This window comes from Hibiscus syriacus, unplaced genomic scaffold, assembly GCF_006381635.1.
Source record: "Hibiscus syriacus cultivar Baekdansim isolate YM2019G1 unplaced genomic scaffold, ASM638163v2 tig00110236_pilon, whole genome shotgun sequence".
Lineage (NCBI taxonomy): Eukaryota > Viridiplantae > Streptophyta > Magnoliopsida > Malvales > Malvaceae > Hibiscus > Hibiscus syriacus.
Window position 1 is genome coordinate 527,569 of NW_024062640.1, and position 27,340 is coordinate 554,908.

The following is a 27,340-nucleotide window of genomic DNA, read 5'->3' on the forward strand; positions in this document are numbered from 1 at the left end:
CCAAAATCCAATGTTCATCTTTTAATGCTTCCTTGATATTCTTAGGCTCTATGCATGAAATAAATGCAACATAATTACAAATATTTCTAAGAGAAGATCGAGTAGTTACCCCTTTGGATGGATCACCTATAATTTCACCATCCTTGACAAAGTTGTACTCTCTTGGATAAGATACTTCCCTTTCTTCAATGGTTGGATTCTCGAGAGGATCATGAGTTTCCTCATCTTTTGTTTCTACTTTTGATGATGATTCTCCAACGTCATGTCTAACTTCATTTGCTTGTACAATACCTACATCATCATTAACACAAGAATCCTTCCTCGGAAGGGGATTATCATAAACAACATGTATAGAATCTTCTACAACTAAAGTTCTTTTATTAAATACTCGATAAGCTTTAGAATTTAAGGAATAACCCAGAAAAATTCCTTCATCACTTTTAGCATCAAATTTGCCAAGATTTTCTTTATAGTTGTTTAAAACAAAACATTTACATCCAAATGGATGAAAATATCTAATGTTAGGCTTTTATATTTGAAAATTTCATATGGAGTTTTCTTTAAAATTGGTCTAATCATTACTCGATTTACAACATAACAAACGGTATTTATGGCTTCCGCCCAAAATATTTCTGCAATTATTTTCATAAAGCATGGTTCTAGCCATTTCTTCTAAAGTTTGATTTTTCCTCTCAACAACTCCATTTTGTTGTGGGGTTCTAGGTGCTGAAAAATTATTACTAATATCATTAGAATCACAAAACTCAGTAAATCCAAGATTTTCAAATTCAGTGCCATGATCACTACTAACACTAGTTATAGAATATCCTTTTTCGTTTTGGATTATTTTTGAAAATGTGATGAAATGTTCTAATGCTTCATCTTTAGTACTTAAAAATAAGACCCAAGTATATCTAGAATAGTCATCTACCAAGACAAATGCATATTGTTTTCCACCCAAGCTAGTAGTCCTAGTTGGCCCAAAAAGATCTATATGGATCAATTGTAATACTCTACTAGTTGATACGTCATTAATGGATATAAAAGAAACCCTCTTTGTTTTCCTTTAGCACAAGCATCACAGATTTTATCATTATCAAATTTTAGTTTAGGCAACCCTCTTACTAAGTCTCCTTGAATTAGCCGTTGCAAAACACTCATACTAGCATGTCCTAGTCTCCTATGCCATAACCACCTATCATGCTCATCCTTAGAAACTAGGCATGAATTAGTCATATCTATAGAATCTAAATGCACCATGTAAATATTTTATATTCTATGACCAACAAGCATAATCCGATTAGATGCAATGTCAATAACTTTACAACCCTTAGTTTTAAACATGGCATTAAATCCCTTATCACAAAATTGACTAATACTCAAAAGATTATGCTTTAATCCATTCACATATAAAACATTCTTAATTTGTATGGAAGAGGTATTATCTATAGTGCCTATACTTTCAATGTGACCTTTTGAGTTTACACCAAAAGTCACTTCTCCTCTATTTTTGGCGTTGAGCTTTTGTCTCCGGTCATGTGTCTTGAGCATCCACTATCAAGGTACCATGAGTTTGAGTTTGTCTCCGGTCACTCCTTTTCCTACAAACATAGATTAATTTTTGATTTTTGGTACCAAAATTCTTTTGGGTCCATATTCATTAGTTTTCAAATCCCTAGTCCCCTTAGGTATCCATTTGTGTAGGATATCCTTATCTTTTGTAGTAATGAGTTCTTTAGGAACCCATATACTTCTAACGATTTTTCCATTAGAGGTTCTTCGGGGACCTCAATGATTGTAGTTTCTAAAACTTTTTCTAACAAAGTTGATTTTTGAATTTTCTCTTTTTTCAAAACGTTTTGATTCAACTTTATCAAAAGAAGCTTTAAGATCATCAATTTCCTTTTGATGATCATCATTGACTCTTGAAAGTAAATTTTGCAAATCAGTATTTTTCTTTTCAAACTCTATTAGTTTGATTTGTAAATCTTTGATTTTACTTTCAAGATCATTGTTGGTCTTGGATATGAGATTATTTTTATTTTTTAATTTTTAAATATAATTTTTGTATTTTAAAAACAATTTCTCATAATCCGAAGCCAACCCATTATATTCCTCTAATAACTCATCATAAGATAAATCATCTAAATCAAATGAGTTAAATGTTACCTTAGAATCTTTCACGAATGCCATTAAGCACGAGTTTGCTACTTCTCGTTCCTCTTCATCGGAACCTTCTTCATCTCTCCATGTAGCTACATGAGCCTTGTGCTTTTTCTTTGATTAACCATTTCCCTTCAATTGTGGGCAATCATATTTGACATGCCCCAGCTTTTTACATTCATAGCAAATGATCGGGTCCTTCTCTTTAGGTTCATCTTTGAAGCCTTCATTTTGTTTGAATTTTCTTCCTTTGTTAGGCCTCATCATTTTTCTGAACCGTTTGGCAAACAATGTCATTTCCTCGTCATCGTCATCTTCATCCGAATCACTCTCATCTTTTGTGGATTTAAGAGCAACTCCAATGTTTTTCTTCTTCTCTTTATCCTTTGGTGTCTCGTCAATCTTATCGAGGTCCACATCATCTTCAAGCATCATTTCATGATTGAGGAGGGAACCGATTAGCTCTTAAAGAGTTAAGGACTATAGGTTCTTAGCCTCGATGATTGCCGTCTTCTTTGATTGCCATGATTTTAGAAGTGGGTAAACTAACTTCCTCACAAGCTTTTCGTTTGGAATGATCTCTCCATATGATTTGAGACCATTGACAATCGTTGAAAATCTATCCATCATAGCTTTGATATCTTCATTTGGTTTCATCCTGAATTTTTCATAGCTATGTGTTAGAAGACTAATTTTAGATTCTTTTACCTTGTCCGTGCCTTCATGAATGACTTGTAGTTTATCCCATAATTCTTTGACTGTTGTACAAGATGAAACCCTTCCGTACTCATCTGGTCCAAGAGTACAAAATATGATATGAATGGCTTTGGAGTTGAGCTGGAACATTTTTGTCTCTCCTTCACTCCAAAATCTTGGATGAGTGAGAGGCTTGATATATCCGTCTTCTATAACATTCCATGCTCCCGTGTCACTTACTTGAATGAAATACATCATCCTATTCTTCCAATAGGAATAGTTAGCTCCATTGAAGAAATGAGTCTTGTTGACGGGCATCGAATCGAGACCGGAGTCTAAGTTTGAAGTGGAGGCTATTGATGACTTGATTATCGATGTAACTCTTCCCGAATCAACTCAAGAGACGATTAAAACTTCAAATGAGTGATGCTCTGATACCAATTGTTGAGTTAATTGATCGACGAATATGGCCAAGAGGGGGTGAATTGGCAATTAAAATTTTGGTGGAAGCTTTTACAGAAAATTGAAAGTAATTGCACAACGATTTAGAGTGGTTTGACTTTCTCAACTTAGCTATCCACACTAAGGATTTTCCAACAAATTCACTAATTTGTTCTTTCTTTTGAGGCCAAATAGATAACCTTACAACTCCCTCAAGAATATACCCCAATTCTTTAGAACACTCTTTCTAAAAGAGAAGATTACAAATTTGCAAACTTAATGAAAAAATATCACAAGGTAAATGTGTTTGCATAATTCTAGAACAAAGAAAAGAACACTCAAGAATGAATACAATTGAGTACAATTAGTGTTCTTCAAAGCAAAATGAATATTGAATGACAAATAGGCTTGAAGTACTCAAACAATGAGTTTAATGCTTTCTCTTTGATTCTCTCTTGATTCTAGTTTCTTGTTATTGATCAATGGCTTCTAAGGTTGTTTAAATACTCCTTCAATTGATTCTGAACATTGGGGATGATTAGTGGAGTCAATAGAGCCGTTTAAGTGTGAAAACAATTAATAAAATCAGTTGGGAGCGTCAGTGCATCGGTACATACACAAGGTGCATCGGTGCATCAAGTGTAAAATTCAAATATTTTGACCGTTGGAACACTTAGTGCATCGGTACACTAAGTGTGCATCGATGGATAAAATGCATTCGATTTTTTGAATAAGCCTAAGTGCATCGATGCATGGTGTGTGCATCGATGCATAAAATGCATTCAATGTTTTCATTAAAACCTGAGTGCATCGATGCATGGAGAGTGCATCAGTGCATAAACTGCATTCGATGTTCAATTTATTCATTGGTGCATCGATGCATGGTTTGGTGCATCGGTGCATCCCTTTGAAAAATTGATTTTAGGCTTGATTTCGGTTCAAAATACTTTGTGAAAATTGTTTCATAAATATATTAAGTATAAAACACAATTTTACACATTTAGTAAGGTTTGAAATTGATCTTGAAAGACTTGGAGTAATAATTTGATATTCGATTAATTGAATTGAATATACTTATAAAAATCTTTGTAAAATCTTAAAATTCATTTATACTTAGTTTGTTATATCGAAACATAAAAATATTTTCAACACAAAACCTTTTAAAAACTATATATTATACATATTCAAAATGTTTTCAAAACTATATATTTTAAAAAAAAATTCCAAACTATATATATATTTTCAAAACGTTTTAAAACTATATATATATATTTTCAAAAATGTTTTCAAAACTATATATATATATTTTAAAAAATGTTTTCAAAACTATATATTATATATTTTCAAAACGTTTTAAAATTATATTATATGTTTTCAAAAATATTTTCAAAACTATATATATATATTTTCAAAAATGTTCTCAAAACTATATAATATATGTTTTATTTTTAAAATATTTCAAAACCTATTTTGTTTAAAAAACCATATATTGTATGTTTGAAAAATCGTTCTCTAAAAACTATGTATTATATTATTATATATATATACTAAATAAACCCCGAACGAAAATATGTGTCTACAGATGTAGTGAAGGAGGTATGTTGTATTTAAAACTAGTCTACAAAGACATGGTTAATAGCACTTTTAATGATACAGAAAGAATGTGAAATAATAAAGATGCATAAGTGCTAAGTTGCAAATGATATGATGCGTATGGTTAATTAGAAACTTGTTAAGAAACCAAATTATGCCAAATTGAAGTTAACTTGAAAATTCGTTTTCAATTTATTATAAGACAAAATTAAATAAATAAAATCTTAAAACTAATAATACTTTTTTTATAAATTTAAATTTATATATTTGCACTAGATTTGAACTTTAAATTTTTTTAAGGTTGAATTTAAAAAATAGTGAACAATTTAAAATCATAAAAACGAACTAAAAACCACGATTTTTATGTCATTCAGTTTCAGTTTCAACTTTTGAAAACCTTATAAGTGCGGTTCAATTCATATTTTAGTTAAAAACTGAACCAAACCGAACCAAATACTCCACTACAATTTAGTGATCAAAATGAGACGGATCGAAAATAAAAGTAACCAAAACCAAACGTTTTCAAAACCAATAACGAAAACCGAACAAACAAAAAATATAAGATACCACCAGTTTAATTTTGTAGTTAAAAATATGAGGGTGGAATAGGAAAAGGAATGCAGCCGAAGAGTCCGTTGTAAGAAGAGGCGAAAATAAATAGCATCAAAGATACACTAAAGAAGAGAAGCTAAAGTAGTATACCACAGCGGAAAGAGAAGAGAAAGAAGCAAGGGAGAAAAGATTGGGGGAGGAATGGAGGCAAACAAAAACCGATTCATCGAAGATTGGAGCTCTGCGCGAGAGAATTTGGAGTACAATTTTCGCTGGACTCGCCGTAACTTGACTCTCGTCGGCATTTTCGGCATCGCTATCCCTGTCCTTGTCTACAAGGGCATTTTTCGAGAATTTGTATTCTTCTCTTTCCATCTCTCCTTTAATTTTATAGCTTTTACCCCTCGATTTATCGATTTAACCTTTGATTTGTTTATTGCGTTCTTAATTTTTTTAGGGTAAAGTATAGTAATGGTCATTCAACTTTTCTAAGCTTGCATTTAGGTCTCCCAACTTTTAAAACTTGTAATACAGTCCTCTAACATTTAGTTCGTTTACAATATGGTCCCCGACGTAACTGACCGTTTGACGCCGTTACATTGCCGTTAGTACGTTTTCAATAAGGTCAACGAACTTTTTAGATGCTTGGATTTAGGTCCCCTAACTTTTAAAACTTGCAACATAATCCTCAATTTCATTCTAAACCCCAAATTCCTTTTCGATCTTGAATTTCCTTTTTCTCTTCTCTCTTCTCATTTTCAGCGTAACTTTTCAGTCAGGGATGCATGGGAAATTCTAATCTAACTTTGAATTTTGTGGAGGTGTTAACTTGAATAAGGGTTTATTAAGAAAAGACCCGACCAAGGAACTATCGGGACCATCAACGATTCAAAGTGTAATGTTAGATACAAGTCATCTCAGGTGAAGCATAGATGTTCGATGAAATGCTTGTGAGAAAAAAATGGGCTTAGAAATGCAGAGTTGACAAATACTACTAAGATGAACTAAGTATAATTGTTGAAAGTCAACAAAAAAGCTGGAATTATTTTGTATAAATGACATATAATAATTTCTTTGTTTAATCCTTGTGGTTAAAGATTTCCCAACATATGATCAAATATAATGAAATCCCAAATAGTTCTTTCACCTCTCAGTCTCTTTCGCTCACATGCACTCTCGTTTGGTTTGTGTTCTTCAGTTTTCCTCCATGTAAAATTGTAAACCCAAGTTGTGCTTTGTCTTTCAGCTTTTTATTTACAAAGAAAAAAATGGAGGAAGAATTGCTGGAACACAACATCGATTGAGTTTATTTCTTAGCCTCTCCCCTCACTTGCAAGAAGGTATTTATTTTCTCTTTTGGGCTATCCAGAAGTAAGCTTTTCCTCTTTCGCATTTTCCCATTTTCAGCTTGCATTGTGTGTTTTTTGTTGAAATTTTTATGTTTCTGGAACTGCATTTCAAGGATCTGGATATTCAGTGTTAGTTTTGAACCAAAACCATATAATTTTCTTTATTTCTTCTTAATAAAAAATTTTAGTACTCCTTATGAAAGATATTTAGTCCATCAGAATAGAAGTGAAAAAGGGCCCTAGGCTAAATTTTTTTGATCTTCTTGTTTGGTTTTTCTTTAAATTAGGGAATTGGTTGTGAGTATCGACATAGTGAAATCTCTAGGCTCAGTCTAAGAGACCGTTGGTACTAGTTTACTGGAATTATATTAATCCGACTTGTGGTTTTTGGCGTCCTGTGAACTCGTATTCTTTTTAATAAGTTCATGTTAATTATGAGACTGATATATCATGGACGAATTGGATTTTTTACATGTTTTGGAAATTTTACAGTTGAATATGTATTGAATTATAGCTTTAGAAGACAATTATGCATGCACGCAACTCGAAAGGCATCATGACAAGGTAATATATTTGGAGCAGCTACTTGATATGTTGCCCAATCATTGCACATTTGTACCTTCATTTCTGGCATATATATGTTTGTTGCAATGTCCTCTATGTTTTATAATGTCTTTTATTGCTGACATGCCATGAATTTACAAGAATTATGGGTTCTATGATTTTAGTTCCGTTATCTACTTTAGATTCTCCTCATGTTTGGCTATTGAGGAACATTAAACATGGATCATTATAAGCAATTATATGTTAAAAGGGTATTCCATTAATGCATTTACAACTAGTAATGTTGTATTTGACATCTAATGTCTATATTAAACAGCCCATTTGACGCCTTAGCTTTTGGAGTAACTATGACCGAACCTTTTTCCCTTTATTTATTAAGTCCTACTTTTGAATAAGTTATTAATTGATATTCTTGGTTTATTTTAGTTATTGCTTGGTTGTATGTTGTAGTCCTATGAACTAAAACTCCTTACTATTTTCGCAGCCGTTGGATGTGCATGCTCAAGTTTCATCCAAACCTATTGGATTGTCATACCAAAGTACGACAGCTACGAACAAGACAAATTGGCCTTGTTACTTTTACTTCAACGGTTTATGCAATAAACGTGATAGGTGCACTTTTCATGTTCAAAATGCAGCAGCCGTTGGATGTGCATGTAACAAACCTCAAATTTATATTGAAATAAACACTGTCAAATAGAAAATTCATGTTCAAAATTTCAACACTTCAATTATATTCTAAACCTCAAATTCCAAAATATTTTAATTATATTTTAAACCCTAAATTAAAGTATTTTAGAATTTAAGGTTTATAATGTAATTGAATTATTTTAGAATTTGAGTTTTAGAATGAAATTGAGGATTATGTTGCAAGTTTTAAAGTTGGGGGACCTGAATGCAAGCGCCTGAAAAGTTCAGTGACCATATTGCAAACGGACTAAATGTTGGAGGATTGTCTTGTAAGTTTTAAAAGTTGGGGGATATAAATGCAAGCTTCAGAAAAGTTCAGTGACCATTACTATACTTTACCTATTTTTTATTGCATTTTAAAAGTGGTTTAATTTGGGTGTTTCGGTTTTTATTTGATTAATTGAATAAGGGCATGCACCAATTTTGTTGAGATCCACTGCCTGACTGCAACTGTTATCGTTTTAGTTGATTTCTGTTTATTAGGTTCCCGATTGATTTCCTTAGGGTTTCCGGTTTAAAAAAGGGCTTTGAAAATTGAATATTTGTCCGACTGAAATATTTTGTGGAGTAGATCCTTGGGTTGGCTTGATTTCATTTAGTTAGCTAAATTATTTATGCTGAGATGTATTGCTTTGGTTAAAAAAAAAAAACTGGTGATGTGCCCTACGAACTACGACGTAAAAGAAAGACCTTTCTCCTTTATGGAACCATGTTTCGTCTTACATTTGCTAGACCATAATTTGTAAAATTGATTTGGGGCTATATGATTCCTGTCAAGACTGACTGCTTGATTGTAATCATTGTCGTTTTGATTGATTACTGTTTATTGGGTTCTGAATGATTTTCCTTGGGGTTTCTTATTTTGAAGAAAGGCTTTAAACATTGGTTTTTGCCTGACTGAAACTTTTTTTTGGAGTAAACCCTAGGGTTGGCTTGATTTTAGCCATTACTGCAGTAAAATTTTCTTATGCGTTGGTAGAAAAAATGGTAATGCATTATAGTGTAAAAAAAGTTCTTTTTTACTGGCACTATATTTTTTCGAACTTGTGGTAGATCATAATTTGTAAATTTTTACATGGATTTATATTAACATGGACTTCTCTTTTTATCCTAACATACGTATTCCCATAAAAAAATCAACAATCATATAAATGAAGTGTGTTGCGGAGCAAGAATACACCAAAAAAATGCACTATAGGATTCTTCCCATAAGAACATTTTTGTTCTATTGTTGCCTATAGGATTCTTCCCATGGAAGTGTTACTATTTGAAACTGTGGTGAACTATTCTTTGGTATTCACTGGTCAGCCATAGAACAGGTTAACAGTTTAGCAAGGAAACAAGGCGTAGAGAAAAATGATACAAAAAATTCTAAAGGTAGTTCATGGAACATTGAATATTGTGTTTTGGTGATAGGAGAATAACAAAATGTGGACTTAAATGGTAAATGTTTGATCTATTATGGTATTTGATTTTTAACATGGAAGGTATTGGTAGATGAAACCAAGCCACTTACAAATTCCTTTTAATTCAGCGGCTTTGATTTAACAATTTCGGTTGTTGGTTCCCATTTTTGTGCTGCAAGATCATGTTTGATTCTTGTCTTGTGTTTTCTGCGAGAACATCTTGCAATAGAGATGTAAGGTGTTTCCTTTTTTTTTCATTTTTATTTTCCTTTTATGCATTTGTAATGATTTGGTAAATTTTCCTATAGCATATGCAGGATGAAGATAATGGTAGGCCATACAGGAAGTTCCTGTGAGTTATTCTCCGCGATGTTTGATAATAAAGGTTGATGAGTTAAACTGGGTTTTATCTTGGACAACAAATTGTGTTAACAACTAGGTTTCAAAACTCATTGTTCATCACTTCATCTTGATCAGTATCATGTATTGCTCCTTTTAAGTTTTCGGTGTACTATTTTAACCTATCATTTGAATATTTGGTGCATATATAATCTGGGTTTTCTTCTGCCCTTTTCGATCTAATATTTACAGGTTAAAATGCTATGCTGGTTCAGTTTCCCCCCATTTTTACATTCGCCTCGTAACTTTTAAGAGAAGGTAAAGAATACTCGATATCTCTTCATTTTTTTGGTTGTTTAAAAGAAAAAAACAAAACGAAACAAGGGAAAGGATGATTCTTTCTATAGGGTTACAGTCTATAGTAGGGGTGGACTCGACTCGACTCGAAAAGCTGATTTTTTTTATTTAATTCGACTCGAATTAAGTTTGAATTGTAATTTCATAAATTTGATTAAAAAGAATTTAAGTTCAAATCAAGTTATAAAATACAACTCAAATAACTCGAAAATTTTATTAATTAGCGTATTGAATTTTAAGTTTGAGTTGAATCCTTCGACTCTGCATGATATATGTATATCGTATGTGAAGAAAAATATATAAATAAACATATATGTATTGTATAATGTATATGGTTATAGAAAAACAATTAAATTGTAATCAAATAGTAATATAATATATAAATGTTTATAATTTAATTTAAATAGAAAGTTGAGTAATTTAACTCGACTAAAAATTTTATGTTAAATTTGAGTTATAAAATAAAATTCGTTAACTTAAATAACTCAATTTTTTTATTCGACTTAATCAAACGCTCATCCCTAGTCTATAGACTTTGTTTATATGTAAGATATACTCTTTAAATTTAGCAAAGTTTAGTATCTTATTATATTTTAATAAATACAAATTTTTTTATTTTTTATAGTTATCGGTGTCCAATCTATTAATTGATTAATTCAGATCGAATATCTATTCCTTATATTTATAAACATAAATTTAAAGGAAGAATTCTACATATTTTAAATTAAGAAAATAATATAAAATTTTATATTTATTATTCTATTTCTATTGTTATTTTTTTACACAATACTTTATTTTCTTTATTTCAAAACAGTAAATTTATTTTATAGCATTGTTCACAATTTTTGTAACATCCCAAAAAGTGGGATAATGACTAAAATGCAAAATTTGAAAGTTTGATGGTCAAAGTAGAAAATGGGGAAAAGTTTAAAGACCTAAATGGTATTTTCCCAAAAATAATTTTATTCTATAAATGGATTTAGTTTAGTGACCAAATTATAAGAATTTGTAAAGTTTGGTGACCAAAATATAAACTTTGAAAAGTTTAGGGACCAAAATGATAATTTTAAAAAGTTACAAATTGGTCACGAAAATAAGGAAATAAATATATTTTTTCACATTTTAAAATTTTGGAAAATAATATTTAATAGTTTAATTTCATGTTTAATTTGGACCGTTGGATTAAGGTGACTGAATTTTAAGTTTTGGAAATTGCAAGGGAAAAATGGTAAAGTGGGAAAATATTTTGTCAGTCTTTGACTATTGAAAGATGATAAGGTTGTTGTAACTTGGTATTAATATAAATATCAAGTTCATTAAGGATAAATTAATATGAATATTTTGATATTAAGGGTAAACTAGTAATTTGACATTTAATTAATTTTTAATTCATTATTAATTAAGAAAGATGAAGAAATATCATGCCAATGTTCATCTTTTCGAGCAGCTTCATGTGAGTTCTTCCAAGGTAAGAAAGAAATTTTGTTTTCAATTTTTGAGTTAATTTCTTTGGAATTCGAGTTATGTCGTGAAATAGGAAAATGAGCTACGCGAAAAACTCTATCATTTAGTAGCAATATTTCTTACTAATCTTGTTGGATTTCAAAGATCCCAAATCTAAGGGTTTATGTTCATGATATGATTCATGAAATTGATGATAAATCTTGATGATTTAGAGGTTGTAGATTCATTTTCAAGCTTGATTTATGGTTAAAACATGTTTTATATGCATCACTAAGTCAACGATTTAGCGTGTGATTGTTTCACACGTAAGTTCCGAGAAGAGGAAGAATGATAAAAGTTAAGCAAGACAGGTCAGTTTCTCCTTTCCAAAGATCAGATCAGAAAAGAATTGAATGGTATGTATTTTGTAATATTGATTGTGTCGGCATGTAACTAAAGCTTTAAACCGCTTATGCGCTAATAAGTTTTATAAATTGTTTTAAGATAATTTTTATAAATTATTCAGTTTTATTTAGTGAAAGTTTTAAAATTATTCACTATTTTGTACAAGTAAATGTTTTGAAAAGTCAATATGACACCTCGGAGGTGTTACAATTTTTATAAGGATAAATTAAGTGTTTAGTATCTAAACTATTAGTTTTGGTTTGTTTTAGTACCAATTTTTTTAAAACTATACCTAAAGCTTTAGTTACATGCCAACACAATCATAGGCACATGCCATGGAACAATCATGGGGAAAGTGTTGGTATGATGTTTTACAGATTTAAGTTAACATTTCTGTTCTGCTTATATGCTCTTTTAATCATGGGAAGAACGGTATTATCAACCTGTGTAACTTGTTTTTCTCCAGTATTTCATTTTAAATTTATTCAATCTAAAGTGTTTAATTTGCTCATTGTGTTCTAAGTTTTTGATGAACTACTTGTTTCTTAGATTCATTCTCAATAATTTGTTTATAATTCTGAAAATTTTGCAGCAATTGCCCGTACAGTTGGCCATTTGTCCTAGAGTGCTGAGGTTATGAAGCTTGTCAATAACCTTATGAAGGCTCCAGAAGTGGCTGTCACAATGCAAGAGTTCAGCAAAGAGATGACTAAGGTTTCTTTATTACTTTTATCATTTAGGTATCAAGGAAAATATTGTCTTATAATTGCCCTTTACTGTAATTGGCGTCAGTCTGAGCTGTTGTTCTCCCCTCTAGCTTTGTTTGCTACTTGGAGTTTCCGTTGCTAATTTTGACATGGTTGGGGACTCTCTGATAGCTTAAACCATCTCTTTAATGTGATTATGAGTATGGCGGCTATCTTAAACGAGACAACAGATAGTTATTCTTTAATGTAGGCAGGTGTTATTGAGGAGTTTGTCAATGATGCCCTTGACAATGCACTGGATTCCGAGGATATAGAAGAGGAGACAGAAGAAGAAGTTGACAAGGTTTTGATAGCAATTGCTGGTGAGACAGCTGCACAGCTTCCGGAAGCAGTCAGGAAGGAGAAGATGAAGCAGCCAGTTCAGGCTGCAGCACAGGAGGTATGTTTGGCTCGAATGCTTTATAATGTACCTCTGGCTAATATTTTCTCGTTAAATCCGAAGAGTCCAATTTGCTTTCCTTTTCCTTTTCCTTTTCTCGGAAGCTTACACGGAATATGTCATGTGATGCTAACCTGTTTCTTGTTGACACAGTGTTCATCATCAATTCTTACAAAGTCTATCAAAGTTTGTATCAAATTATATTCAATCTTTATTTATGTTAATGTGTCACGTCATTAATGTAGTGCTAGAAAATTGAATGATAAAAAAAACTAAAGTAAAATGGAAAGTGTAATTTAACTTTTGTGTATATATGAGATTTCTCCATTATTGAGCCATGTTTTTTATTGACGTTTCCGGAGATGCCGTTCATTATACTGCTAATTTCCTTTTAAGGATTTTTAGGATATAATTAATGGAGTAGTAATAATAATAACATGGGTCAAGTATGATTATGAAATCACCTATAGGGCAAGGAGGGACGCAGAATTTTATGTTAGAGGCGAATTTGAAATTTTAAAATTTCAAGTGTGAACTCGAACTTTAAAATTATAAAGGGTGAAAGCATATTGAGTTGAAAATACATAGAAAAAAATCTAAATACAAAAAAATTTTAAATTTTCAAGGGAACGATTGCCCCCTTCGGTCCATCCCTGCATATGGGTAAGTGCTTTTCATTTCATTGTTCCATTAAAACATTGAGTGAAATCATGCATGATGGCACTTTCTTTACTTATTATGTTTTTGATATCTTGTAAGCAACATTGTTGTTATAAGCTTGTCTTGAAAGCCCAATTTCCATCATTGGATGACGAAAAAGAAAAAGGAAATGGGAGAAAAGCTGTTACATAATTATGTTTTTGAAACAAGAAAAGAAGTTAACAATCACAAGGAAAACAAAATAACTTTTTACAAACTTGTTTTTAATTAAGTTAAGGTGGTTACAAAGTAGTATTTGTTCTAAATATTCTCAACCATTTGACAGCAAGCAGTCGTTAATGCTTGAACCTATGACTTCTAGGAACAACAACAATTCCTTCAACTATTGAGGTACATTGGTTCGTATACTCAATAAATGAATTTTTATAATGTTTTAAAGATTATAATATAATTATAAAGTAATATATGTGTGTAACTTTAAATAAAGATGAATTCGCACACACCACACACATAAATATAAAAAATTAGATTACTTAAAACATTTTCTTTACCATCATTCAATTTTAGTCATTGGAGAAATAGAGGGGTTACTGGGGGGAGTTTATAGTTATATATAATAAATTAGCTTTGTTTGTTAATGAGAAAATATGTCATACAAATGATTAACACTCTGTTAATGTAAATTATTAATGTTCTTATTAATAATTTTAAACTATCCATAACCATAGCCTCTAATTAATTATTCTTGAGACTAAAATAGTTCTAAAGGATGCAAGACATTCATCATTTTTCTTCACAACATTTAATGCAATATTCTCAAAGTAAAAAATTATTACATTTCCCTAAAAACAATTTTGTTTTTCATAATACTTTGTAAAAGAAAGACTTGTCTGGGTATTTTTTAAAGACATTTTTTAAAAAAATAACAATGTTAAGTTAGAGACTTGAAGCATGCAAAATCAATGGACATTGTCCCCGAGTGGGGTCCGTTAGACTCTATTATAAATCAAACAAATAAACAGAATTTGCAGCAATCTCCCACAAAACATGGCCTCAACTTCCTTTCAGAAACTCCTTTTGCTTTCTCTGTTTTTGCTGGTTTCACCAATCTCGGCCAAGGCTATTTCCACCCCCGCAAAACTACAAGCACAAAAGCTCATAAGAGGACTTAATTTGTTCCCAGCAGATGATGCTAATGAAGGTACCAAGGACCTAACGGCTGAGAATTCAAAGGTTGCTGAAAGGCAATTTAGATTCCCTTTGCTTTGTGCTCCTGCCCCTTTTGACAAGTTTGCTCACCATGCTGGATACTATAATCTTCCACATTCTAAATCTGCTAGGTAATCCTATGTATGTATGTATGTATGTATGTATGTATGTATGTATGTATGTATGTATGTATGTATGTATGTATGTATGTATGTATGTATGTATGTATGTATGTATGTATGTATGTATGTATGTATGTATGTATGTATGTATGTATGTATGTATGTATGTATGTATGTATGTATGTATGTATGTATGTATGTATGTATGTATGTATGTATGTATGTATGTATGTATGTATGTATGTATGTATGTATGTATGTATGTATGTATGTATGTATGTATGTATGTATGTATGTATGTATGTATGTATGTATGTATGTATGTATGTATGTATGTATGTATGTATGTATGTCATGGTTCTTATATGTTGCTACCACAAGTTTGAAAATGATGGATGAACAATCCAGAAACTGATGGGCATATCAGTGTAGACAATAAGTGTATTAAATCTTTGCATACAACTAATTTTGGGTTATTGATCTTGTTCACAAAAATTAGCAGGATGTTTTACTTTTTCTTCGAATCTCGGAACAGCAAGAAAGTCCCGGTAGTGATTTGGTTGAATGGAGGTCCAGGATACAGAAGTGAATTGGCATTGTTTTATGAAAATGGTCCTTTCCATCTAGCTAAGAACTTGTCACTTTTATGGAATGACTATGGCTGGGACAAGGTATCTAATAAAATCCCATGATTTTCTTCGACACTCTCATGATATATATATATATATATATATTTATATATCTCTCCTTTCATCAAATCACATTTTTATTGTCCCTTGGTAGGTATCGAACATTCTGTTCATAGATCAGCCGATTGGAACCGGTTTAAGTTATACTTCAGATGATACCGACATTCGTCACGATGAAAATGGTGTCAGCAACGATTTGTATGACTTCTTGCAGGCCCTTTTCATGGAGCATCCTCAGTATGTTAAGAATGACTTTTACATAACCGGAGAATCGTATGCCGGGCATTACATTCCTGCTTTCGCAGTTCGAGTTCACGAGGGAAATAAAGCTAAAGAGGGAATTCATATTAACTTTAAGGTTCATATTACCTGAAACTTCATATAAGCCTCATTTGAATATGGACTTTTTTCATTTAGTTCAAACTTGAATGGATGAAACAGGGTTTTGCCATCGGCAACGGATTAACGAACCCTGAAATTCAAATATCAAGCATACCCAGATTATGCTTTGAACTCCAGTTTAATTTCACAATCTGATTATGTTAATATCAAGAAGTCGGTTCCATCATGCATGGAGGCAATTAAAAGCTGTGGTATTCCCTCTTAGCTGTAAATGACTAATGTCAATATCTCTATATTTTTTCCTTTGCAAATTGATACTCATTTTCAAATACCGTTCCAGGTACTGATGGTGGAGATGCTTGTGTTGATTCTTATGAAATATGCAACAATGTATTCAATCTGATCATGAGAGTTGCTGGTAATGTAAATGTAAGACAGCATAAACTTTTATCTTTTGTTATTATATATATTGCAGAAATGGTTTAAGATTCTTACAAATTTCAATTCTTTGTTATTAATTGTTCAGTACTACGACATTAGAAAGCAGTGCGACGACGACTTGTGCTACGATTTCTCAGACGTGGAGACTTTCCTGAACCTGAAATCAGTTAGGGAAGCACTCGGGGTTGGAGACATAGATTTCGTGTCTTGCAGCAGCGTGGTGTACGAAGCTATGATTATGGACTGGATGAGAAATTTCGAAGTCGGCATTCCTTCTCTTCTTGAAAATGGCATCAAGGTCCTTATATATGCTGGGGAGTATGATCTTATATGTAACTGGCTTGGTGAGACACTCTTCTTCTTCTTCTTCTTTTTAGTGCCTTGCTCTTCTAAACTCGTGTTTTTCGGACGGTTAGGGAATTCGAAGTGGGTTCATGCGATGACATGGTCCGGGCAGAAAGATTTCGGTGCATCGCTTATCGTCCCGTTCATCGTTGATGGTATCGAAGCAGGGAAACTGAAGAGCAATGGTCCTCTCACTTTCCTCAAGGTCTGAACTCTGAAAAATGCAATCTTTATAATCTGCAATTATCATTCATCCGTGTGCTTTCTCTAATGGTACTTAATTGTGCCCATGATGATGACAAATTGCAGGTACATGAGGCAGGTCACATGGTTCCAATGGATCAACCAAAAGCTTCATTACAAATGTTGCAGAAATGGATGCATGGGGAAATAGCCTCATCTGAAACAGCTGAGAGAATTGCTCCTATATAGTGATCTAACAATTTTTTTTATTTAATCAATATGGGGCACTAAATTAAATGAATTTTTAAGATTGTTTCATTGTTCTCGACTGTTGCATACCATAAGAAAGAAATGAGCTTACAGTGTTTGACCAAACTTTCTCAGATCTGAGTTTACAAAGAAACAAAATTTAAAGTAGTTCAAGGCAAATTCCACCTTAATAATTTTATTGTTCTTAAGTGGTCTAATTTTGATTTTAGTCCCTCTATTGTGCAGAAATTCGAGATTTAATTCCCCTTATTTGGTATAATTTAGTCTTCATATTTGTATAATATTATTAGTAGGTCTAAATTGATTATACCGCAGTTATTACAATTAAGGTACTCCAAAGTTGTGAGCTTGAAATATTGTGAGTTTTGAGTTTGATCAATGATAAAGAAAAGGCTTTTTCTTTACCCCATTCCAAACTTCTTGTTAATAAAGAAAAGGGATAATATTTGATAAATGGTTTAAAGTTTTAGTGCTTTCGTCATTCTATTTTTTCCACTTCATGCTTGACTTGGTAAGCACATACATGGTACATAGACATGAAATTTTAGGAAATTTAAGCTGATTTTATTAAATTTCAAGGTTCAGTTTCTCCTACAAAAATATTTATTTTCACTTTATCCTGTCTGGTATATACATATCAGACTTGCAGAATACATATACTTGAATAAAATATACATATAATATTTCACCGAGTTCTTCCATCGAGAAGTTCCGGAAAGCAGAAGATGATGTATAGGACTACACACCGTTGAACCGAAATGAATGAAACCTGTAACATATGCCATCCTCGTTTCCTGGCATCAACACCTATGTATCAGATACATTTCCAATGATCAAAGATACGTCACGATAGAAGAAGTCTCTGATAAATACTCCAAAAGCTACCTGAACTTTGTGAAGCGCTAACTCAGGCAAAACCCTTAACCACGTTTATGATATTAACCAAATCAAAGATTTCGATCCAATAACCATCGGGATCTTTGATTAATGCATACCCTGCAAATCAGATTGGTAAATCAAGGCATGAGAAAGCATTTTCAAAGAAATCAGAAAGCAAATATTTCAGACATAACTTTCACTATTAGTATCATCCACAGTGATGTCTTACCATCCTCTGGTGTTTTGACAAACTCTACTCCATGCCTTGCAAACTTCTCACATGCCTTGAATGTATCATCAACACTGATGCCAAGATGCCCTGAAAAGGGAAAAAGGACAGATTACTACCTAAAATATCCCAAAAATTCCTCAAATACAAAATTCGCATATTTAGAAAAGAAAAAGGAAAAAAAAAAGCCGGTCTTCTATCGACTTGAACATAGAAGCAGCATCTGTTTGATCAATTACAGAATAGTTGTTTATAAAGCCGGAGACTTTATCGTAAAGAAATAATCATACTTTTAAACTACTCTTCTTTGAAGCACAGATCATAAGACACTAGAAGAAATGAACATTATAAAAGATACAAAAGCTGTTCATACCAAGGCCTAAAGGTTCTGAATTCCCAGTGTGGTATCCTTTGAACTCGGTGTCACTTTCGGTACCCCATTTGCTGTAGGAAACATTAAAACTGTTAAACATGGTACAAGTCAGAAGAATGATGATTTTGTCAAAACAAAAGGCGGATTGATTTTTCCTCCAACCCCCCCCCCCCCCAAGAAATAATGTATTCTTACTGTTTTAGTTCTATGGTAGCCGGTTTCGTAAAGGTCCAAGCTGTTCTATCAATCGGGTCGCTTGGAGCTGTTGAAACATCCTACATCCGAGGTAAATAAGCATTTAGAATCAAACATCATTATTATTTCCGAAATGGTGACACCTCGAGCAGGATAATTTCTTGCAGTATAATTATATGCATTATACCTCATAGCCCATGAAGTACAAGGTAAACTTCAAGTCTGGAACATCAATTCTCTTAAGCAACCTGGAGATGATGATTTCATTGCTTCTATTAATATCAAATTATTTTTTTAAAAGGTAATAAAAAAGAGATATGAAATTAAACTTACGACATGCCCAATATGCTAGAGTAAAAATCAAGACTGATTTTTGGATCCTTAATTCGAAAACACTGCAACCCAAAGGAGAACGAAAAGAAAATAATTACACATATTCATTGAAAAACATAATATTTACATATTATAAACACCAAAAAAGAAATTTGCTGCATGAAGTAGCCTTTGGCGATTTCAGGGGGAGTTTGGAGGCCAGGGTTATTGGCAGCTGATTCTTTTGGTCCCGAGGACGCCATTGAATATAAACTAAACTGGGTTCGATTCAACAAAAAAACCTAAACTTTTCCAACTAGAATTCTCAAAACAAGATGCTTTGAGAGTTGGGTTTTAGAGTTTAGAGAAAGTACAAGGTATATTTGCTTATATAGGGGTTTTGAAATGTAAGAAAATGAAAGTGACGAAGGTGACGTGCAGGGATCACTAGTTAAATGAAGCAAATCTGAGAATGGAGACAAGTCGGCAGCCATTAAAATAGAAGCCATTTTTTGTCTGACATTAACAATCAAAGAGGACATTCTTCAAAAAAAAAAAAAAACAAAAAACTTCTTTTCCCCTTTCAAAAGTTAAAAGACGTCTTTTATTTATCTTTGAATAGTAAGCGTAGGATAATTATGTGCGGTAATTTTAATATACGATTAAAAAAAGTGTTATCGATTTTATTATTATTGGACGTTTTATCAGTTTTGTTATTTTTTTATCGATTTGGTTATTATTAGGCACTTTATCATAAATGTTAAAAAATATTGATGTTTTAAGTAAAAATAATAATATTTTAAGTAATTTTTTTATCGATTTTGTTATTTAAATAATAACAAAACCGGTAACGCTTTATTTTAACCTTATAATAAGGGTGCCGCACTGTAGAACTTTCCACGTCGGGGGAGCTTCGTTGTTAGGCGGTTAAAATAATATTACTAAATGATGTAATCAATGAAAAATGTGATAGGTTAAAAGTGAAACACACAGTATTATAATTTAAAAATTAAAAAGTTATCAAATTTAGTAACATAATAGTTTCTACATAAAATATTATAACAATAAGAAAATAAGTTATAAATAGTACATGTTAGGAGTATTATTAAAATTTTAGGTTGTGTTTAAAATATTATCAAAATTTAAGCTGAAAAGATATGATTTTCATACAATAACAAAATATGTTAAAAAACTAAAAATGTAATGAATATCTATAATAAATACAGTTGTACTCAAGAATGTCATGATTCACTATGAAAGTATGTTATGATCTGGAATGTTAATATTTTCATTAATAAATGAGTTGTGCTAGTGGAGTCTTAGATTTTCTCACAATAACAAAATAAGATAAAAATTGAAAATGTTATGAATATCTATAATAAAAACAATTGCACCTAAGAATGTCATAATTCATTAAGAAAGTGGTTATGTTCTGGAACATTAATAATTTTTATTAATAAAATGGATTACGTCTAAAATGTTACCAGAGTTTAAGGTGATAAAACCTTAGATTTTCTCACGAAAACAAAATAAGTTCAAAGTTAAAAATGTTATAAATATCTATAACAAATACAATTGCACCCAAGAATGTCATGATTCACTAAGAAAGTGGGTTGCGATATGAAATGTTAATATTTTTATTAATAAAATGGATTGCACCTAAAATGTTACAAAAATTTTGTTGGTAATGCTTTAGACACTATCCCACATGGAGAGGGAAATACCACGTGCAAGGGTATTTATAATGTTCACACTTCTCTCCCTTGTTGAGTGATAGAGAACAAGGGCCTACCTTATGCGCCGTTGCCACCAATGTCTCATCTCGTGTCAGGGTTTTCTCCAAAGAGAAAATTCATAAGAAATTTGTGGTCGAGGTCGAGGGTCGTTATTAGTATAAAGATTGTGAAAGAATATTTTCTTTGAGATTTATAGGCTGAACTGAGAACTGTTATTCGATTCAAAATTTACATAGGTGTAACAACTATATTAGATTTCATTTTGAATTATGTAAATTAAGTCAATAATAGTCAGCTGTAATTGAGAAGCATCATTTTGGGATTCTTTCTTTTCTGAATATAAGATGTATTTGGACAGTATTTCAGCTATATGCAGAATAAATTGGATAGATGTTATGTTGCTTCAGTTACGGGGGCTTAATTGCAGGTTAATTTGTTGTTGTAACAACTATCTCTGAATTATGAACTTGGACAACTTTGAGACCAGGTTCATTCATTTATTAAAGCCATAAAATCTGAAAAATATTAAAATCATAATTTAATCTAAATTTTACTTAGACGATTTTGTCCTTAAATCTAGCATATAAATAGAAAAGCATTTTCAACTACTTAGATCATCCAACAACTCAAAAATCTTCTCAATTCCTCTCTAAGGCTTTTTAATATTTCTACACATTTTTCGATACTACAGAAGATCAATACCACCACAGTCCACTCTTGTTTTGGGTGTATGGATTCTCAGAGCGACCGTGTTAACCTTTAGGGATAATAAATCTATCACATTGACTACACATATCGGGGCGAATTTGTTTCTAAGGTAGTGGTTTCATTACGGCACAATTTTGGTTTTCATTTGCTAATTTTATTTTTAATCTGTCCTATCACTGCTAACAGTGTACTTTGCAGTATTTATTTCCAACAATTTAGAAATAAATTCATTTACTGGAAAAAATGCCGACACCATTTAGCAAACTTATTCCTGATTTGTCCAAGCTTAATGCACTAGATAGGTCCACTTATTGTAGGTGGTCCTAGCGTATCTTATTTTCTTCAAGCAGTTTGACTTAGATTATGTACTGCTTAAACCATCACCTACCACTCCGACGACCAGTTTTGTTACAACATACATCACTGTAATCAGTGATGAAGTTCTTCCTGATGTCACCTTTGTCTTCGTCGTCATAGCAGTTGAAAAATTTGATAAAGTTAACAATTTGGTGTGTGACCATCTCTTTAGTCACAAGTCAAACAAGCTTTTCGACATGTTTCTCAAGGAAAGAAGTTCTAAGACAATATGGGACACACTTGAAAAGAAGTATGGCTTTGATGATGCATGCATCAAGAAATATTTTGTTATTAGAGATCAAGTCCATGATTACGAAAATCAAATCTCTAACATCTTTACTGTGTAGATGTGTGAAGTGTTGCAAGCCAATGTCCTGATCGAGGAGATGCACAAGTCTTGGTTTGACCAAATTAACTCTCTCAAACACAAGAAGATGAACATTTCACTTGAGAAGCTGATGAGCCACATGAAGATAGAGGAAACTATCCTTTTGAAAGACAAGGTTGCTAACTCTTTTGGTCAATTATCGTTTAAAGCTAACTTGATTGAATATGGTGCTGCCTCAGAGTCTAAATTAAAAAAGATCGGTAAAATAGGAAATCAGAACAAGAAGACAAAACCTCAAAAAGGGACCAACTTTAAAAAATCAAGAAACGCCAAAATTGAAGGAAAGTCTATCAAGTGTTATGTGTGCGGTCAATTCGGTCACAAAGCCTATCAATAACATCGTTTAGTCCGCCAGAAATAAAACAAACCATAAATGAAAATTGCAGAGAACAATACTGATATCATCGCAATAGTGGTTTCAGAGGTAATATAGTGGAGAACAATATTGAGTAGGTCGTTAACACCAATGCTTCCAGACATTTCTACACAAAGAATGAGTTTTTCATCGAGTTCGAAAATGGGAAAAAAGGTGAATGTGTGTAATTGGGAACTCTAGCAGCTCTGAAGTGCTAGGCAAAGGCAAGGTTTTACTCAAGCTAACTTTCGGTAAAACTTTAGCCCTAAGTAATGCTATGTATGTATCTGCCAAGCGTAGAAATTTAATAAGTGGTGATCTTTTAAATAAGTCATGTATTAAACTAGTTTTTTAGGCAGATAAACTTGCATTTTCTTGAAATAGTCATTATGTTGGGAAAAGTTTTTTAAATGTAGGTTTATTTGTTATTGAAATTGAGAATAAAACTACCACTTATGCTTATACGATTGAAACTATTGATATGTGGCATGTTAGATTAGGACATGTGAATATTCACTCTTTAAAGAAACTGATTAAATTAAATATTCTACCTAAACTATACGAAACTAGCTTTATGAGATAAATGATTTAAATTCCATATCTGATATAACTCAAGTCTTTCTGTTGGACGAGGATTTTAAGACTTATAAGAAAACTATAAGATCTATTGATACTAGTTTATGGAAAAGTGCTATTAATGATGAACTAGAATCAATAGTATCTAATCATACTTGGGAATTAATGGACTTGCCTAGAGGATTTAAACCTATCAACAATAAATGGGATTTTTTGAATGAAACTCAGATCAAATGGCTTAATCTAGAGGTACAATGCAAGGCTAGTTATCAAAGGGTTCACTTAAAAATTTGGTTTAGACTTATTTGATACTTACTCTCCTGTAATGAAAATTTGAACGATCTGTGCATTATTTTTACTATGTTACAAGTATATCAAATGAATGTGAAGATTGTATTTTTCAATAGAGTTCTAGATGAGGAGATCTATATGGAGCAACCTCTAGGCTTTGAGGCACCTGGTATGGAAGGCAAAGTGTGTAGACTTAAAAGGTCTCTTTATGGCATTAAGCAAGCTCTTAAATAGTGTTATGAGAAATTTCATTAAACTATCCTTAGTTTTGGTTTAGTTGTGAATTGTTCGGATGCATGCGTGTATTCGAGAATGTTCGATACTAATTGTATCATCCTAAGTTTATATGTTGATGACATGTTGATTTTTAGTATTAACATTGAGTCCATTAACAAAACAAAAAGTTTCTTATTCACTAAAATTGATATGACTGATTTGGGAGAAGTCGATGTAATCTTAGGAGTCAAAGTTACCAAAACTAAAAAAGGATTTGCTTTAAATCAAACACATTATATCGAGTATGTGTTAAAGAAGTTTGACAATTTTTATGTCATCCTTGTTCGAACTCCTTATAACCCTAGAATACATCTCTTTAAAAACAAAGGAAGTAATGTTTCCCAAATAGAATATGATAAAATAATTTAAATCCTAAACTTTTTAATGAACTATATACGACCTGATATTGCGTACACTATGAACATACTTAGTATATATACTCATAACCCAAGTACTGAACATCGGGTTTCTCTTAGACGCTTACTCTAATATCTTAAGGGTATGATGGATTGGAAACATGAGTTTGTTGGCTATTCTACGATTTTAGAAGGATATTGTGATGCCAACTGGTTTCTGATTATCATGAGGTAAGCTCTATGAGTGGGTATATTTTACTTTAGGTGGAGCAAAGATCTCGTAGAAGACTGCGTAGCAAATCTTTATTTCTTGTCCCACCACGAAGTCAGAGTTTATAGCTCTTAACTTAGCTGGGCAAGTAGTTGAGTGACTTAGAAATTTATTAGCAAAAATTTAATTGTGGGAAGACCTACTCCTCTAGTCTCCTTACTGTAAGATCCACAAGCTACAATACGTGTGGCTAAGAACCAAGCTTACAATGGTAAGAAAAGACACTTTCGTATAAGGCATGAATCTGTTAGACACTTAATATGGAATGAAGTACTCCCTTTAGAGTATGTGTAGTTAGAAAGGAACCTAGTGATCACGTGTAAATATATTGTATTGTGGCATGTAAATATGTGCTAGTATAAACAATCAATGCAAGTAATACATTATTGAGCGAGTATTGTCTCCACAGGGATTGGAGGTATTTTAGAAGCAAGCTATATTAAATAAAAATGTCACTAAACTAAATCTAAGTATATATTTACGTTGGAATAAACAAATGGAAGTTGGTTGTGGCTGATATAAATGGTAATAGAATGTTGTGTCAAGAATGGTGTAAAGTGAGGTGAAATTGATGTAGTTAAAATTATTGAAAATGTAAAAGTGTGTCGAGGCAAGAATTTAAGTAAAATGAAAAAGTATGCTAAAGCAATAAAATAAATTGAACCCTAGGAAATGAGATAAGACTGACAACCTCACACAATCAAGCTTTTCTAGAGGTAAATGGCACGAACTTGGTATGGCAACAATATTCTGTTCTACGAATGGTCTATGCTTCTATGTGTATGTTATCCGACAGGATTTGCTAAAAATGCTCCTAAACTTTCTCAAGCAAGGAACCTGATAAAACTAATGCTACGTCAACACCTCTCAGAGTGAATTGCAACAATAGCTTATCGACTAAGTCATATCCCTTTTAGTTGAATGAAACCATTTCATTATCTCTAAAGTGTGTTAGAACCTCTCCATCTCGATTTGTCTCCCTTGTTCACGTATATCTAACCTAGCTCTCTCGATACTATATATCTATACTTAGAAAATGACAATCTCTCAAAAGCTCTTTCAAGACTAAACATATTACACTACAGCAAATGGCAATATCTCAAAAGCTCTTACAATGCTACAATGCTAGAAAGGTAAAAATAATGAGCAAAACAACATTTTAACATAGAAATATCAAACTATCGATTAACATAAAGTAAAATCATCCAACACAAATCCAACAACAAATAAGGTAATACATGGTGTGGCTAAGTTCATCTGAGAATATTCAAGTTTTGTACAAGCCCAAATAGATAGAAAAATAAAGCACAAGGAGAAGAAGACTCCCAATGAGTTGTTATCGTGACCCTTAGCTTTATCGCATTAAGTAAGCTAGCCTCTTTCAAGGTCTAGCTACTATCTCCTTAAAGCACAGCTATGGAGGACTCCACGAAAATGGGATGAAAAAAGAAGAAGGAAATGGAAATGTGCAACTGCCTTTTTCTTAGGTTACCTCCTAAAAGCTCCAAAAGTCCTTATAAAATGTAAAGTACATTGATATTTATAGAGGGGGATATTTCTAGGGTTTTGGGCCCTAAAATTCCCTTTGTACTCTAGGTGGCATCATCCTTACGTGAATGAGCGATTATTGTGGCATATGGTCCTAAAATTTAAAACAAGGGTAGAACGTCACGGTAGCTGGACATCCTGGAAAATATATTTTTGCTATTTTGTCTTTTCTGTACCAGATTCTGCTATCCATTCTTTACGGTGACAAGTCTTTCAGCTTCCTCTCTCCAGAATGCTACAATAGTCGAATCTTCTCCTTAAGTTTTTCTCATTTTCACTACATCAAAAGAGCAAGACCTTTCCCATAGAAGCACCAGTTTTCAATAAATATATGATGTAGCAAGCCTTTACCACTAAATGCAACTTCATGGCCTAAATACAACCTAAATTTTATAACATAAGCTTTAAAAAAACAATAACCTAAGTAAAAAGGCACAAAATAGAGCCTTTTTATGGGGTTATAACACTCCCAAACTTAAGATATTGCTTATCCTCAAGCAATGGATAGTAATTAGCAAGAAATAATTCTATGGAAGAAGTTTAGTTAAGGCAGAAGTTTTGAAATAAAATTTCAGCCCTCATAAATAATTGGCTTCAACATGCTAGACAAATCAAGATATCAAGAACTTTTCCCTAAAGCAGGACCATTTGCATTGTGTATGCGTGATTATATCCATTCTATGCTTAACGAAGTTAGAAAAAAAGTCAAGGCAAGTTCCCTATTTTGCTTTAGCATTTCTTTACCAATTAAGAACAAAATCAATCTCATTAACATTAACTTAACACACACACACAGAAATACATATATTAAACACTACTACGAGGGAAGTCAGCCTATTACAACTACCATTCACTATTACTATAGCTGAAATTTATTGAAACACAGTATCCAAGCACTACAATGCAAAGCAAATAGGTAGAGTCATCCCGTGACTACTTTTATTCACTCGTATGCTAAAGCTTATATTTATTAAAACACAATATCTAGGCACTATTATAGTAAAGAGAAGTGTCCCTCTATAGTTATGCTGAAACATTTATTCACAATTAAACAAAATTCATAAACATATGGGAGTTCAATCAAG

General features: G+C 32.1%; 2 protein-coding genes and 2 pseudogenes across 3 annotated transcripts; 3 read left to right on the top strand and 1 right to left on the bottom strand.

Moving 5' to 3' along the window:
* Positions 1 to 5,571: 5,571 nt before the first annotated feature.
* LOC120114574 lies at positions 5,572 to 10,016 on the top strand (the record flags this gene model as incomplete). Its single annotated transcript, XM_039135425.1, has 2 exons — positions 5,572 to 5,802; positions 9,763 to 10,016. Coding segments are annotated over 2 exons (279 nt in total), but the record flags the coding sequence as incomplete, so codon positions are not given.
* Positions 10,017 to 12,328: 2,312 nt separating this feature from the next.
* LOC120114611 lies at positions 12,329 to 13,384 on the top strand (annotated as a pseudogene).
* Positions 13,385 to 14,851: 1,467 nt separating this feature from the next.
* LOC120114576 lies at positions 14,852 to 17,384 on the top strand (annotated as a pseudogene).
* Positions 17,385 to 18,111: 727 nt separating this feature from the next.
* LOC120114584 (lactoylglutathione lyase-like) lies at positions 18,112 to 19,790 on the bottom strand. 2 transcript variants are annotated; one of them, XM_039135436.1, is made up of 7 exons: positions 19,415 to 19,789; positions 19,269 to 19,329; positions 19,082 to 19,161; positions 18,887 to 18,957; positions 18,514 to 18,603; positions 18,291 to 18,401; positions 18,112 to 18,199 (listed from the first exon to the last, which is right to left on the bottom strand). In XM_039135436.1, the coding sequence occupies exons 1-6, from the start codon at positions 19,417 to 19,419 to the stop codon at positions 18,313 to 18,315; spliced, it is 396 nt and encodes a 131-aa protein (XP_038991367.1). In that variant the 5' UTR covers positions 19,420 to 19,789; the 3' UTR covers positions 18,112 to 18,199; positions 18,291 to 18,312. The 2 variants fall into 2 exon arrangements, with proteins under 2 accessions (XP_038991367.1, XP_038991366.1); XM_039135435.1 differs by having other exon boundaries at positions 18,120 to 18,212; positions 19,415 to 19,790.
* Between the last annotated feature and the right edge of the window lie 7,550 nt (positions 19,791 to 27,340).

Bases quoted from the DNA above. Each gene is read 5' to 3' on its own strand.
- LOC120114584 (XM_039135436.1), bottom strand. The intron at 18,604-18,886 runs GTATGAACAGCT...TTCCCTTTTCAG, and splicing joins TTCAGAACCTTTAGGCCTTG to GGCATCTTGGCATCAGTGTT. The intron at 18,402-18,513 runs GTAAGACATCAC...TCTGATTTGCAG, and splicing joins TGTCAAAACACCAGAGGATG to GGTATGCATTAATCAAAGAT.